This window comes from Bufo bufo, chromosome 8, assembly GCF_905171765.1.
Source record: "Bufo bufo chromosome 8, aBufBuf1.1, whole genome shotgun sequence".
Taxonomy (NCBI): Eukaryota; Metazoa; Chordata; class Amphibia; order Anura; family Bufonidae; genus Bufo; species Bufo bufo.
The window spans coordinates 194,881,419-194,897,983 of NC_053396.1; the positions used below are offsets into that span (position 1 = coordinate 194,881,419).

The window sequence follows — 16,565 nt, forward strand, 5'->3', positions numbered from 1 at the left end:
CAGAAGCCTGCCCTATCTGATATCCTGTTGGGCGAGTTCACACATGGGGGGGGCTGGTCGGCCTGGCTGTAGGCGGGCAGCTTATACATGGCAGGGGGCACTGGAAGACAGGACCCAGTGGTCATCCCCTGTCACTGAGCCCAGGGTGGTCCACAAAGGAAGGAGCAGCTGTTATACTGCCGTATCGTCCTCCCTACGCCCTGCTCTGTATAGTGTCTATGATCAACGTTGGACAGGAAGAGGAAGCCAAGACAGCCCAGGGAGGTGCGTACCCACTGGGTGTCACATATTTAACCCCTTCAGCAGCTCAGTGACTTATAATAGGGTCAGTCAGGTTCTCATGTGTTATCCGTCATTTTACCAGAAAAAAAAAATGGCGCTTCGTTGTTGCACGTGAAGAGAGTCTCGGGCCACTTTTTGACGGCCAGAACACGTACCTGGACCTATCATGGTTCCTCAGGAGTGGATGTACTTTAACTCCGCATCTAATGCACTGCGGGTGTTGCGCCTGTAATATAAAAGCACCCACCTTACCCCCCTCTGTAAGTGGCCATAGAAACACTGCCAACTAGACCAGTGATGGCTAACCTCCGGCACTCTGGCTGTGCTGAAACTACGACTCCCAGCATGCTCCATTTATTTCTATGGAGTTCTGGGAGTTGTCATTTTACCACAGCTGGAGCGCCGGAGGTTAGCCATCGCAGCCCTAGACCATCAGAGATGCTTTTACCACTTGACCACCAGGGATATGATTAACCCTTCAGTGCCTGGGATATTACGATCACCAGAGACATTAGCATTAACCCTGAGAGCACCAGGGTTAGAGCATTTACCCCTTCACTAACCTAGATCCCTAGGGATATTACCTTTAGAGAGGTCGTATGAGAATGGGGCTGAGCTGCAATGCCACACGCGGCCCATAGACAAGTGTGGCGCAGTTACTGGGGCAGATAACAAATCCGTCAGTATTTTGTGGGCAGTGTATATTATATCATGGTATTATCTGGGGTATGAATGTCAGCGACGTGTGGGCCACGGGGGTTCTACCATTCTGCATTCAGGAGCCTGGAAATGACGGATCTCATCAGAACTAAAATGGGGGCCAATATGGTTGTCACCCAGCTTTCCAATGAACAGACAAAGCGAATACACAACTGAAGAGAATTGTAGACGACTGGAAAGAAGAAGACGTCTCATCTCCTTACTGTATATATTTAGTCCTCCCAAGTGCCCAGGGACCCTGGGACTATCATGAAAGGGACAAGGAACCTGCCTATCCAGCTTACTGGAGCAGTGTGAATGGTACTGGGGCAGTGTGAGTGGTACTGGAGCAGTGTGAGTAGTACTGGGGCACTGTGGCATACTGGGGCAGTGTGAGTGGTACTGGGGGCACTGGCATACTGGGGGCAGTGTGAGTGGTACTGGGGCACTGTGGCATACTGGGGCAGTATGAGTGGCACTGTGGCTTACTGGGGCAGTATGAGTGGCACTGTGGCTTACTGGGGCAGTGTGAGTGGTACAGGGGGCACTGTGGCTTACTGGGGCAGTGTGAGTGGTATTGGGGCACTGTGGCTTACTGGGGAAGTGTGAGTGGTACTGGAGCACCGTGGCATACTGGGGCAGTGTGAGTGGTACTGGGGGCACCGTGGCTTACTGGGACAGTGTGAGTGGTACTGGTGGCACTGTGGCTTACTAGGGCAGTGTGAGTGGTACAGGGGGCACTGTGGCTTACTAGGGCAGTGTGAGTGGTACTGGTGGCACTGTGGCTTACTGGGGCAGTGTGAGAGGTACTGGGGGCACTGTGGCTTACTGGGGCAGTGTGAGTGGTACTGGGAGCACTGTGGCTTACTGGGACAGTGTGAGTGGTACTGGGGGCACTGTGGCTTACTGGGGCAGTGTGAGAGGTACTGGGGGCACTGTGGCTTACTGGGGCAGTGTGAGTGGTACTGGGAGCACTGTGGCTTACTGGGACAGTGTGAGTGGTACTGGGGGCACTGTGGCTTACTGGGACAGTGTGAGTGGTACTGGGGGCACTGTGGCTTACTGGGACAGTGTGAGTGGTACTGGGGCACTGTGGCATACTGGGGCAGTGTGAGTGGTACTGGGGGCACTGGCATACTGGGGGCATTGTGAGTGGTACTGGGGCACTGTGGCATACTGGGGCAGTATGAGTGGCACTGTGGCTTACTGGGGCAGTATGAGTGGCACTGTGGCTTACTGGGGCAGTGTGAGTGGTACAGGGGGCACTGTGGCTTACTGGGGCAGTGTGAGTGGTACTGGGGCACTGTGGCTTACTGGGGAAGTGTGAGTGGTACTGGAGCACCGTGGCATACTGGGGCAGTGTGAGTGGTACTGGGGGCACCGTGGCTTACTGGGACAGTGTGAGTGGTACTGGTGGCACTGTGGCTTACTGGGGCAGTGTGAGTGGTACAGGGGGCACTGTGGCTTACTAGGGCAGTGTGAGTGGTACTGGTGGCACTGTGGCTTACTGGGGCAGTGTGAGAGGTACTGGGGGCACTGTGGCTTACTGGGGCAGTGTGAGTGGTACTGGGAGCACTGTGGCTTACTGGGACAGTGTGAGTGGTACTGGGGGCACTGTGGCTTACTGGGGCAGTGTGAGAGGTACTGGGGGCACTGTGGCTTACTGGGGCAGTGTGAGTGGTACTGGGAGCACTGTGGCTTACTGGGACAGTGTGAGTGGTACTGGGGGCACTGTGGCTTACTGGGACAGTGTGAGTGGTACTGGGGGCACTGTGGCTTACTGGGACAGTGTGAGTGGTACTGGGGGCACTGTGGCTTACTGGGACAGTGTGAGTGGTACTGGGGGCACTGTGGCTTACTGGGGCAGTGTGAGTGGTACTCGGGGGACATTCCCTTCACCTGGGCATTATCGCAGTAAGTCGCCTTTTTCATGTGTCAATGATCGGGACAATTATTGGGGACAGACATATGGTGCTCATTCCCAATAATGACGCCAGGTAAATGGGTCGCGATCACCCGACGAATGGGCATGAGCTTGCTTGCTTGTCAGACAATGACATATTTTATGCGGCACCAAAAATCATTGTTTGTTGGCAGCACATTGCTCTGGTAAACAGGGACGCGCTGCCGACAAACAATGAATCAGTATGGAGATGAATGATCACAGTTACGATCGTTCATCCTCATTTAGGAAAAGAGAGGACGGCTGCTGAATGAACAGTTTTCATGATCATCGCCTTGAGCATTGCCGCACGTAAATGGCTCCTAGCCGGAGGTCCCAGCTCGACTGTGGATCTAATAACCTGATCTAAAAGCATCAGAGATTCCTACGATACCGCTAACTCTGCCCATTAGATCTGCGAGCGCTGGAATCCAGCAGCCGTCTGACTGATCGTGGGTGGCACAACTGGCGCCATTGTGACGGAGGTTAGGATGGCCGTATGCATTTCATGACATGCCGAGCACAACAGAGCTGTACTATGCTACAATATATTGGACCATCTGCCCCCTGGGCCATCCGATGGTGCATTTCAGACCCTGCATAAAAAATACCGCCATATACAGCCCTGTAAAAATGCAGGGGTATACACACGATCCAATAAATACGCCAATGTGCGTATCATGGCTGGCACTCTTATAGGGGTATTGTGGCTGACACTCTTATAGGGGCCTCATGGCTGACACTCTTATGGTGCATCATGCACTCTTATGGGGGCCTCATGGCTGACACTCTTATGGGGGCCTCATGGCTGGCACTCTTATGGGGGTCTCATGGCTGACATTCGTATGGGGGCCTCATGGCTGGCACTCTTATGGGGCATCATGCACTCTTATGGGGGCCTCATGGCTGACACTCTTATGGGGGCCTCATGGTTGACACTCTTATGGGGGCCTCATGGCTGACACTCTTATGGGGGTCTCGTGGCTGACACTCTTATGGGGGCCTCGTGGCTGACACTCTTATGGGGGCCTCGTGGCTGACACTCTTATGGGGGCCTCGTGGCTGACACTCTTATGGGGGCCTCATGGCTGGCACTCTTATGGGGGCCTCATGGCTGTCACTCTTATGGGGGCCTCATGGCTGGCACTCTTATGGGGCATCATGCACTCTTATGGGGGCCTCATGGCTGACACTCTTATGGGGGCCTCATGGCTGACACTCTTATGGGGGCCTCATGGCTGACACTTATGGGGGCCTCATGGCTGACACTCTTATGGGGGCCTCATGGCTGGCACTCTTATGGGGCATCATGCACTCTTATGGGGGCCTCATGGCTGACACTCTTATGGGGGCCTCATGGCTGGCACTCTTATGGGGGCCTCATGGCTGGCACTCTTATGGGGGCCTCATGGCTGGCACTCTTATGGGGGCCTCATGGCTGGCACTCTTATGGGGGCCTCATGGCTGGCACTCTTATGGGGGCCTCATGGCTGGCACTCTTATGGGGGTCTCATGGCTGACACTCGTATGGGGGCCTCATGGCTGGCACTCTTATGGGGCATCATGCACTCTTATGGGGGCCTCATGGCTGACACTCTTATGGGGGCCTCATGGTTGACACTCTTATGGGGGTCTCGTGGCTGACACTCTTATGGGGGCCTCGTGGCTGACACTCTTATGGGGGCCTCGTGGCTGACACTCTTATGGGGGCCTCATGGCTGACACTTATGGGGGCCTCATGGCTGGCACTCTTATGGGGGCCTCATGGCTGACACTTATGGGGGCCTCATGGCTGGCACTCTTATGGGGGCACTTTCGGCATCATGGGCAACCACACATCCCTCTTTCAGTAAACTACCAGTGCTGGTGGTGACGCAGACGCTGAGGATCTAGTCATTTTAGGTCAATGTCCCGTAATGATAAAGTGAGAGCCCTGCTATCCAGGTCACATATCAGACAGCAGCAGCTCTGGGTGTGTGCACAGCAGCTGTCATCCCTCTCCCCGCACTAGCAGTACTGCAGCTGACAAGTGACGACCATAGATACGCCCCTCAGAGTCCTCATGCTGCGGCCATGCTGGGGGAGCTTTTCTATATAGTTAAGGTAGATTGGTCTCCACAAAGATGGCGGCTGCGAGCAGTCCTGGAGGAGACCTGATGAGAAGGGCGGGGATCGGCTCCCATACTAGGTAGTGGGCGTGTTCATGCTGTGGGCGTGTTCACTGCTGTCAGGACTGTGATTCACCCGTCCATCAGCCGCACCCTGTCCGGATCCGGAACCGAAGCGGAGAGAGGAACGGGGACCACGGAACCTGCGGCGAGAGGGTGAGTGCCCGGGGCCCCGGAGATACTGACGTGTACGGAGTGCAGTTCTGTCATATGTGTCATGTATGTTGTATATTTGTATGTTACATGCATCATGTTCAGGGGCGGACTGTGACATTTTTTGTATATAGCGAAATACAGTATTATTATTGTACTATACTGCACCGCATGAAAGGCTATACAGCAGCTATTACCACACATGATAGGCTTAGATACAGCAACTCAGCAGGCAGTATCACATACAGTGCCTCGTCAGACTGTATCACATATGATAGGATTAGATACAGCAGCTCAAGCGATGTACCTAAGCCTGTCATACATGAAACCGTCTGATGAGTCGCTGTATCTAATCCTATGTAAGCACATGACTCTGGTATCTGTATACATGGTATATGTGTATCTACATAGATGAGACGTGACCTGTGTACATACAGGATGTGTAGTTACATGCACAGTGTATACGTGGTTGTGTTATGTATACATTGTATCTGTGTAGTGGTTTGTGTGTATATGAGCAGTGCTATGTTTAAAGTTTCATTGTGTGTGTGTACTGTATAGGTGCAGTAGTGTGTGTGTGTACTGTATAGGTGCAGTAGTGTGTGTATACTGTATAGGTGCAGTAGTGTGTGTGTGTGTGTGTATACCGTATAGGTGCAGTAGTGTGTGTGTGTGTACTGTATAGGTGCAGTAGTGTGTGTATACTGTATAGGTGCAGTAGTGTGTGTGTGTGTACTGTATAGGTGCAGTAGTGTGTGTATACTGTATAGGTGCAGTAGTGTGTGTATACTGTATAGGTGCAGTAGTGTGTGTGTGTGTGTATACCGTATAGGTGCAGTAGTGTGTGTGTGTGTGTATACCGTATAGGTGCAGTAGTGTGTGTATACGGTATAGGTGCAGTAGTGTGTGTGTGTACTGTATAGGTGCAGTAGTGTGTGTGTGTGTGTACTGTATAGGTGCAGTAGTGTGTGTGTGTGTACTGTATAGGTGCAGTAATGTGTGTGTGTGTGTGTACTGTATAGGTGCAGTAGTGTGTGTGTGTATACTGTATAGGTGCAGTAGTCTGTGTGTGTGTACTGTATAGGTGCAGTAGTGTGTGTGTGTGTGTATACTGTATAGGTGCAGTAGTGTGTGTGTGTGTGTGTACTGTATAGGTGCAGTAGTGTGTGTGTGTACTGTATAGGTGCAGTAATGTGTGTGTGTGTGTACTGTATAGATGCAGTAGTGTGTGTGTGTGTGTACTGTATAGGTGCAGTAGTGTGTGTGTGTGTGTGTACTGTATAGGTGCAGTAGTGTGTATACTGTGTGTGTACTGTATAGGTGCAGTAGTGTGTGTGTGTGTACTGTATAGGTGCAGTAGTGTGTGTGTGTACTGTATAGGTGCAGTAGTGTGTGTGTGTGTGTGTACTGTATAGGTGCAGTAGTGTGTATACTGTGTGTGTACTGTATAGGTGCAGTAGTGTGTGTGTGTGTACTGTATAGGTGCAGTAGTGTGTGTGTGTACTGTATAGGTGCAGTAGTGTGTGTGTGTACTGTATAGGTGCAGTAGTGTGTGTGTGTACTGTATAGGTGCAGTAGTGTGTGTGTGTATACTGTGTGTACTGTATAGGTGCAGTAGTGTGTGTGTGTGTGCTGTATAGGTGCAGTAGTGTGTGTGTGTGTACTGTATAGGTGCAGTAGTGTGTGTGTGTGTACTGTATAGGTGCAGTAGTGTGTGTGTGTACTGTATAGGTGCAGTAGTGTGTGTGTGTATACTGTGTGTACTGTATAGGTGCAGTAGTGTGTGTGTGTGTACTGTATAGGTGCAGTAGTGTGTGTGTGTACTGTATAGGTGCAGTAGTGTGTATACTGTGTGTGTACTGTATAGGTGCAGTAGTGTGTGTGTGTGTATACCGTATAGGTGCAGTAGTGTGTGTGTATACCGTATAGGTGCAGTAGTGTGTGTGTATACCGTATAGGTGCAGTAGTGTGTGTGTGTACTGTATAGGTGCAGTAGTGTGTGTGTGTGTACTGTATAGGTGCAGTAGTGTGTGTGTACTGTATAGGTTCAGTAGTGTGTGTGTACTGTATAGGTGCAGTAGTGTGTGTGTGTACCGTATAGGTGCAGTAGTGTGTGTGTATACTGTATAGGTGCAGTAGTGTGTGTGTACTGTATAGGTGCAGTAGTGTGTGTGTATACCGTATAGGTGCAGTAGTGTGTGTGTACTGTATAGGTGCAGTAGTGTGTGTGTGTACTGTATAGGTGCAGTAGTGTGTGTGTGTGTGTACTGTATAGATGCAGTAGTGTGTGTGTGTGTGTACTGTATAGGTGCATTAGTGTGTGTGTGTGTGTACTGTATAGATGCAGTAGTGTGTGTGTGTGTGTACTGTATAGGTGCATTAGTGTCTGTGTGTACTGTATAGGTGCAGTAGTGTGTGTGTGTGTGTACTGTATAGGTGCAGTAGTGTGTGTGTGTACTGTATAGGTGCAGTAGTGTGTGTGTATACCGTATAGGTGCAGTAGTGTGTGTGTGTATACCGTATAGGTGCAGTAGTGTGTGTGTATACCGTATAGGTGCAGTAGTGTGTGTGTGTATACCGTATAGGTGCAGTAGTGTGTGTGTATACCGTATAGGTGCAGTTGTGTGTGTGTATACCGTATAGGTGCATTAGTGTGTGTGTGTGTGTACTGTATAGTTGCAGTAGTGTGTGTGTGTGTACTGTATAGGTGCAGTAGTGTGTGTGTGTGTGTGTATACCGTATAGATGCAGTAGTGTGTGTGTATACCGTATAGATGCAGTAGTGTGTGTGTGTGTGTGTGTACTGTATAGGTGCAGTAGTGTGTGTGTGTACTGTATAGGTGCAGTAATGTGTGTATACCGTATAGGTGCAGTTGTGTGTGTGTATACCGTATAGGTGCATTAGTGTGTGTGTGTGTATACCGTATAGGTGCAGTAGTGTGTGTGTGTGTACTGTATAGGTGCAGTAGTGTGTGTGTATACCGTATAGATGCAGTAGTGTGTGTGTGTGTATACCGTATAGATGCAGTAGTGTGTGTGTGTGTGTGTACTGTATAGGTGCAGTAGTGTGTGTGTGTACTGTATAGGTGCAGTAATGTGTGTATACCGTATAGATGCAGTAGTGTGTGTGTGTGTGTGTACCGTATAGGTGCAGTAGTGTGTGTGTGTGTACTGTATAGGTGCAGTAGTGTGTGTGTATACTGTATAGGTGCAGTAGTGTGTGTGTGTGTATACCGTATAGGTGCAGTAGTGTGTGTGTGTACTGTATAGGTGCAGTAGTGTGTGTGTGTGTATACCGTATAGGTGCAGTAGTGTGTGTGTGTACTGTATAGGTGCAGTAGTGTGTGTGTGTGTATACCGTATAGATGCAGTAGTGTGTGTGTGTGTACTGTATAGGTGCAGTAGTGTGTGTGTGTACTGTATAGGTGCAGTAATGTGTGTGTACTGTATAGTTGCAGTAGTGTGTGTGTGTGTGTATACCGTATAGGTGCAGTAGTGTGTGTGTGTGTACTGTATAGGTGCAGTAGTGTGTGTGTGTGTATACCGTATAGATGCAGTAGTGTGTGTGTGTGTGTGTGTACTGTATAGGTGCAGTAGTGTGTGTATATACCGTATAGATGCAGTAGTGTGTGTGTGTGTGTACTGTATAGGTGCAGTAGTGTGTGTGTATACCGTATAGATGCAGTAGTGTGTGTGTGTGTGTGTACTGTATAGGTGCAGTAGTGTGTGTGTGTGCACTGTATAGGTGCAGTAGTGTGTGTGTGTACTGTATAGGTGCAGTAGTGTGTGTGTGTATACTGTATAGGTGCAGTAGTGTGTGTGTGTGTACTGTATAGGTGCATTAGTGTGTGTGTGTATACTGTATAGGTGCAGTAGTGTGTGTGTGTATACTGTATAGGTGCAGTAGTGTGTGTGTGTATACTGTATAGGTGCAGTAGTGTGTGTGTGTATACTGTATAGGTGCAGTAGTGTGTGTATACTGTATAGGTGCAGTAGTGTGTGTGTACTGTATAGGTGCAGTAGTGTGTGTGTACTGTATAGGTGCAGTAGTGTGTGTGTGTGTACTGTATAGGTGCAGTAGTGTGTGTGTGTACTGTATAGGTGCAGTAGTGTGTGTGTGTACTGTATAGGTGCAGTAGTGTGTGTGTGTACTGTATAGGTGCAGTAGTGTGTGTGTGTGTACTGTATAGGTGCAGTAGTGTGTGTGTGTACTGTATAGGTGCAGTAGTGTGTGTGTGTGTACTGTATAGGTGCAGTAGTGTGTGTGTACTGTATAGGTGCAGTAGTGTGTGTGTGTATACTGTATAGGTGCAGTAGTGTGTGTGTGTACTGTATAGGTGCAGTAGTGTGTGTGTGTGTACTGTATAGGTGCAGTAGTGTGTGTGTACTGTATAGGTGCAGTAGTGTGTGTGTACTGTATAGGTGCAGTAGTGTGTGTGTGTACTGTATAGGTGCAGTAGTGTGTGTGTGTGTGTGTGTGTGTATACTGTATAGGTGCAGTAGTGTGTGTGTGTGTATACTGTATAGGTGCAGTAGTGTGTGTGTGTGTGTATACTGTATAGGTGCAGTAGTGTGTGTGTGTGTACTGTATAGGTGCAGTAGTGTGTGTGTATACTGTATAGGTGCAGTAGTGTGTGTGTACTGTATAGGTGCAGTAGTGTGTGTGTGTACTGTATAGGTGCAGTAGTGTGTGTGTGTACTGTATAGGTGCAGTAGTGTGTGTGTACTGTATAGGTGCAGTAGTGTGTGTGTACTGTATAGGTGCAGTAGTGTGTGTGTGTACTGTATAGGTGCAGTAGTGTGTGTGTGTACTGTATAGGTGCAGTAGTGTGTGTGTGTACTGTATAGGTGCAGTAGTGTGTGTGTGTACTGTATAGGTGCAGTAGTGTGTGTGTGTACTGTATAGGTGCAGTAGTGTGTGTGTGTGTACTGTATAGGTGCAGTAGTGTGTGTGTGTACTGTATAGGTGCAGTAGTGTGTGTGTGTACTGTATAGGTGCAGTAGTGTGTGTGTGTACTGTATAGGTGCAGTAGTGTGTGTGTGTACTGTATAGGTGCAGTAGTGTGTGTGTGTACTGTATAGGTGCAGTAGTGTGTGTGTGTACTGTATAGGTGCAGTAGTGTGTGTGTGTACTGTATAGGTGCAGTAGTGTGTGTGTGTGTACTGTATAGGTGCAGTAGTGTGTGTGTGTGTGTGTACTGTATAGGTGCAGTAGTGTGTGTGTGTGTGTGTACTGTATAGGTGCAGTAGTGTGTGTGTGTGTGTGTACTGTATAGGTGCAGTAGTGTGTGTGTGTGTACTGTATAGGTGCAGTAGTGTGTGTGTGTGTACTGTATAGGTGCAGTAGTGTGTGTGTGTGTACTGTATAGGTGCAGTAGTGTGTGTGTGTGTACTGTATAGGTGCAGTAGTGTGTGTGTGTACTGTATAGGTGCAGTAGTGTGTGTGTGTACTGTATAGGTGCAGTAGTGTGTGTGTGTGTATACTGTATAGGTGCAGTAGTGTGTGTGTGTGTGTGTGTGTACTGTATAGGTGCAGTAGTGTGTGTGTGTGTATACTGTATAGGTGCATTAGTGTGTGTGTGTATACTGTATAGGTGCAGTAGTGTGTGTGTATACTGTATAGGTGCAGTAGTGTGTGTGTGTATACTGTATAGGTGCAGTAGTGTGTGTGTACTGTATAGGTGCAGTAGTGTGTGTGTGTGTGTACTGTATAGGTGCAGTAGTGTGTGTGTACTGTATAGGTGCAGTAGTGTGTGTGTGTGTGTGTACTGTATAGGTGCAGTAGTGTGTGTGTGTACTGTATAGGTGCAGTAGTGTGTGTGTGTACTGTATAGGTGCAGTAGTGTGTGTGTGTGTACTGTATAGGTGCAGTATTGTATGTGTGTACTGTATAGGTGCAGTAGTGTGTGTGTGTACTGTATAGGTGCAGTAGTGTGTGTGTGTGTACTGTATAGGTGCAGTAGTGTGTGTGTGTACTGTATAGGTGCAGTAGTGTGTGTGTGTACTGTATAGGTGCAGTAGTGTATGTGTGTACTGTATAGGTGCAGTAGTGTGTGTGTGTGTGTGTACTGTATAGGTGCAGTAGTGTGTGTGTGTGTGTGTGTACTGTATAGGTGCAGTAGTGTGTGTGTGTATACTGTATAGGTGCAGTAGTGTGTGTGTGTATACTGTATAGGTGCAGTAGTGTGTGTGTGTGTGTATATACTGTATAGGTGCAGTAGTGTGTGTGTGTATACTGTATAGGTGCAGTAGTGTGTATACTGTGTGTGTACTGTATAGGTGCAGTAGTGTGTATACTGTGTGTGTACTGTATAGGTGCAGTAGTGTGTATACTGTGTGTACTGTATAGGTGCAGTAGTGTGTGTGTATACTGTATAGGTGCAGTAGTGTGTATACTGTGTGTGTACTGTATAGGTGCAGTAGTGTGTATACTGTGTGTGTACTGTATAGGTGCAGTAGTGTGTATACTGTGTGTACTGTATAGGTGCAGTAGTGTGTATACTGTGTGTACTGTATAGGTGCAGTAGTGTGTATACTGTGTGTGTACTGTATAGGTGCAGTAGTGTGTATACTGTGTGTGTACTGTATAGGTGCAGTAGTGTGTATACTGTGTGTGTACTGTATAGGTGCAGTAGTGTGTATACTGTGTGTACTGTATAGGTGCAGTAGTGTGTATACTGTGTGTACTGTATAGGTGCAGTAGTGTGTATACTGTGTGTACTGTATAGGTGCAGTAGTGTGTGTGTGTACTGTATAGGTGCAGTAGTGTGTATACTGTGTGTACTGTATAGGTGCAGTAGTGTGTGTGTGTACTGTATAGGTGCAGTAGTGTGTATACTGTGTGTACTGTATAGGTGCAGTAGTGTGTGTGTGTGTGTACTGTATAGGTGCAGTAGTGTGTGTGTTTGTACTGTATAGGTGCAGTAGTGTGTGTGTGTGTACTGTATAGGTGCAGTAGTGTGTGTGTGTACTGTATAGGTGCAGTAGTGTGTGTGTGTACTGTATAGGTGCAGTAGTGTGTGTGTGTACTGTATAGGTGCAGTAGTGTGTGTGTGTACTGTATAGGTGCAGTAGTGTGTGTACTGTATAGGTGCAGTAGTGTGTGTACTGTATAGGTGCAGTAGTGTGTGTGTACTGTATAGGTGCAGTAGTGTGTGTGTACTGTATAGGTGCAGTAGTGTATGTGTGTGTGTGTACTGTATAGGTGCAGTAGTGTGTGTGTGTATACTGTATAGGTGCATTAGTGTGTGTGTGTATACTGTATAGGTGCAGTAGTGTGTGTGTATACTGTATAGGTGCAGTAGTGTGTGTGTGTATACTGTATAGGTGCAGTAGTGTGTGTGTACTGTATAGGTGCAGTAGTGTGTGTGTGTGTGTGTACTGTATAGGTGCAGTAGTGTGTGTGTGTGTACTGTATAGGTGCAGTAGTGTGTGTGTGTACTGTATAGGTGCAGTATTGTATGTGTGTACTGTATAGGTGCAGTAGTGTGTGTGTGTGTGTGTACTGTATAGGTGCAGTAGTGTGTGTGTGTGTACTGTATAGGTGCAGTTGTGTGTGTGTGTACTGTATAGGTGCAGTAGTGTGTGTGTGTACTGTATAGGTGCAGTAGTGTGTGTGTGTACTGTATAGGTGCAGTAGTGTGTGTGTGTGTGTACTGTATAGGTGCAGTAGTGTGTGTGTGTGTATACTGTATAGGTGCAGTAGTGTATGTGTGTGTGTGTACTGTATAGGTGCAGTAGTGTGTGTGTGTATACTGTATAGGTGCATTAGTGTGTGTGTGTATACTGTATAGGTGCAGTAGTGTGTGTGTATACTGTATAGGTGCAGTAGTGTGTGTGTATACTGTATAGGTGCAGTAGTGTGTGTGTGTATACTGTATAGGTGCAGTAGTGTGTGTGTACTGTATAGGTGCAGTAGTGTGTGTGTGTGTACTGTATAGGTGCAGTATTGTATGTGTGTACTGTATAGGTGCAGTAGTGTGTGTGTGTGTGTGTGTGTGTGTACTGTATAGGTGCAGTAGTGTGTGTGTGTGTACTGTATAGGTGCAGTAGTGTGTGTGTGTGTGTGTGTGTACTGTATAGGTGCAGTAGTGTGTGTGTGTGTACTGTATAGGTGCAGTAGTGTGTGTGTGTGTGTGTGTGTACTGTATAGGTGCAGTAGTGTGTGTGTGTGTGTGTGTACTGTATAGGTGCAGTTGTGTGTGTGTACTGTATAGGTGCAGTAGTGTGTGTGTGTGTACTGTATAGGTGCAGTAGTGTGTGTGTGTGTACTGTATAGGTGCAGTAGTGTGTGTGTGTATACTGTATAGGTGCAGTAGTGTGTGTGTGTACTGTATAGGTGCAGTAGTGTGTGTGTGTGTACTGTATAGGTGCAGTAGTGTGTGTGTGTATACTGTATAGGTGCAGTAGTGTGTGTGTATACTGTATAGGTGCAGTAGTGTGTATACTGTGTGTATACTGTATAGGTGCAGTAGTGTGTATACTGTGTGTGTACTGTATAGGTGCAGTAGTGTGTATACTGTGTGTGTACTGTATAGGTGCAGTAGTGTGTATACTGTGTGTGTACTGTATAGGTGCAGTAGTGTGTATACTGTGTGTGTACTGTATAGGTGCAGTAGTGTGTATACTGTGTGTGTACTGTATAGGTGCAGTAGTGTGTATACTGTGTGTGTACTGTATAGGTGCAGTAGTGTGTATACTGTGTGTGTACTGTATAGGTGCAGTAGTGTGTATACTGTGTGTGTACTGTATAGGTGCAGTAGTGTGTATACTGTGTGTGTACTGTATAGGTGCAGTAGTGTGTATACTGTGTGTGTACTGTATAGGTGCAGTAGTGTGTATACTGTGTGTGTACTGTATAGGTGCAGTAGTGTGTATACTGTGTGTGTACTGTATAGGTGCAGTAGTGTGTATACTGTGTGTGTACTGTATAGGTGCAGTAGTGTGTATACTGTGTGTGTACTGTATAGGTGCAGTAGTGTGTATACTGTGTGTGTACTGTATAGGTGCAGTAGTGTGTGTGTGTGTACTGTATAGGTGCAGTAGTGTGTGTGTGTGTACTGTATAGGTGCAGTAGTGTGTGTGTGTACTGTATAGGTGCAGTAGTGTGTGTGTGTACTGTGTGTATACCATATATGTGCAGTATTGTGTATACATTGGGTCAATCTCGCATTGTTACCGGCGGGCTATTCCTTGGCACCGGGCGCAGCGCCCACCCTCCCCTGCTCCCTCCGGCTGTAGCTCCGTGCACACAAGAGTCCTCCTGTCCCTGAGATGGGCGCTAGCAGCACTTAAAGGGGTTTTCCGAGACTTATATACTGTTGGCCTGTCCTCTGGATAGGTCATCATTATCTGATCGGGACCCCCGCCTATCAGCGGTTTGAGAAGGAACCAGTGCACCTGTGAGCGCTGCGGCCTTCTCTCTGCTCACCGAGCACAGCGCCGTTCATTGTATAGTGGCCGTGCTTGGTATTGCAGCTCAACTCCATTCACTTCTATGGAGCTCCATGTGACCGATGAACGTGACGTCACACAGCCTAGGAAGAGCAGCTGCGCCTTCTCAAACAGCTGATCGGCGGGGGTCCCGGGTGTCAGATGCCCCTTATCCTTCTTCTATGACTGCACAATCCAGCGGTACCTGGTTATAGTATGCACATGGCCGGCATTAGTCTGCAGTCGCCACACCCTGCGGGTCGTTGGCACCCTGCCCCCACGCTAGGAGTCACTCCGCCATCTACTTTCGTCCCCGGCTCAGCCATATCTCATGCAGAGTAATAGCTGTTCTCTACCCCCGGGGCAGGGGGTGCAGGTGTGCGCGTGACAGGATTGCAGGGGGGCCTCTGTAGTTTAGCAGGGAGCGGTTGCAGCTCCGCATTCTTCATAAACCGGCCGGACCGGTAATGCATGTGTCATACATCTGCCGCCTGTGTGCATAGGAAACAATGCCGCCTGCGGAGCAGCCCCAGCCCTGACTAAACGATCTGCTAATCGCTGCAGGGCAGACTTTCCCTCAATCACCTGCACGACCGGTTCCTCCAAAAAGGAGGATACTGTATTTACTGTACGGAGCAAAGGGTGGGGTCCGGGTCAGCAGAGTGTGCGCCAGTTATTTTGCAGGAATGCACAGAAGGGTGAGACGATGATCTGTAGTCCTCCGACCTCTGTAGAAGCGATTGCCGACTAGCAGGGTTATGCTGTGTAGGATCAGTAGGGATGCTGCACCCACGCGGGTGGTCCTATACGTGTCCATTTTAAGGGGTTTTCCTGTAGATGGCAATGGTATAATTGGGAGGGGAAAATAATAAAATCTACAGAACACCTGACCCAAACCTGAACTTCAGTGAAGAAGTCCGGGTTCAGGTCTGGTTACCACAGTTTTTTATCACTCGCGTACAAAACGCATTGCACCTGCGCGATAAAAACTGAACATCGGAACGCAATCGCAGTCAAAACTGACTGCAGTTGCATACCTACTCGCACAATTTTCACTGATCGCAGACGCAACGCATCCGGACCTAAGGGGCCTTAGGCGCACCCGGCAGTAGATGTCAGTAATGTGAGCGCTCATGTTTGATGTGCATTTTTTTTCTTCTTCTTTTCAGTTCTAGATAGACTGCAGCAATGTTCCTGATCAATCGAGGTGGTGGAGGCGGCGGCGGGGGAATGTTCGGAGGAATTTTCAACATGCTCAGGTAGGTAGCAGTGCAGGTTTTTCATAATTGTAGGCGACTACAGTCTAAATGCACAAAACCGCTTTGGAAGTGCTTGGAAAACAGCGCCTCTCTCAGTCTTGGGCTGCATCTGGTATTGCAGGCAGCTTGACTGACTTGAATGGGATGGAGCTGCAATATGAGATACAGTCCATGAGCGGTGCTGCGCAGGGTATGTTCACATGGAGGAGTTGGCCGCAGGGTGTCCGCCTCCCAGTGTTTTCAGTGGGAAGCTGCTCTGCTGTTTGCACGCCTGGCGATTTAAAGCTGTGACGACGCTAAGGACTGACGCCGGTGTAGGCCGTGGCAGGTGTCTGCTGCCGGTTTAGCTCCATTTAATAGGGCTAAACCATGGCATTACAGGGCATCTGTCAGCAGTTTTGTACCTTTGACACTGGCTGACCTGTTACATGTGCACTTGGCAGCTGAAGACATCTGTGTTGGTCCCATGTCCATATGTGTCCGCATGCTGAGAAAAGTGAGGTTTTACTATATGCAAATGAGCCTCTAGGAGCAATGGGGGCGTTACCGTTACACCTAGAGGCTCTGCTCTCTCTGCTCTGTGACAGGACTAGGCAGGAGTGATGACGTTTACACTGCCTGGTCCTTACCT

General features: G+C 48.4%; 1 protein-coding gene across 3 annotated transcripts in view; it reads left to right on the forward strand.

The window, feature by feature from the left end:
* The first annotated feature begins 95 nt into the window (after nt 1-95).
* The window catches only part of CAPNS1 (calpain small subunit 1), a 37,342-nt gene continuing 20,872 nt past the window's right edge, over nt 96-16,565 (forward strand). The window contains exons 1-2 of one of the 3 annotated variants that reach the window (XM_040405294.1): nt 96-264; nt 15,845-15,934. In XM_040405294.1, coding sequence (XP_040261228.1) covers nt 15,864-15,934 — 71 coding nt within the window. In that variant the 5' untranslated portion in view covers nt 96-264; nt 15,845-15,863. Of the gene's footprint in view, nt 265-5,109; nt 5,248-15,844; nt 15,935-16,565 lie in introns of those variants that run through there. The other 2 variants (XM_040405293.1, XM_040405295.1) reach the window with 2 other exon arrangements.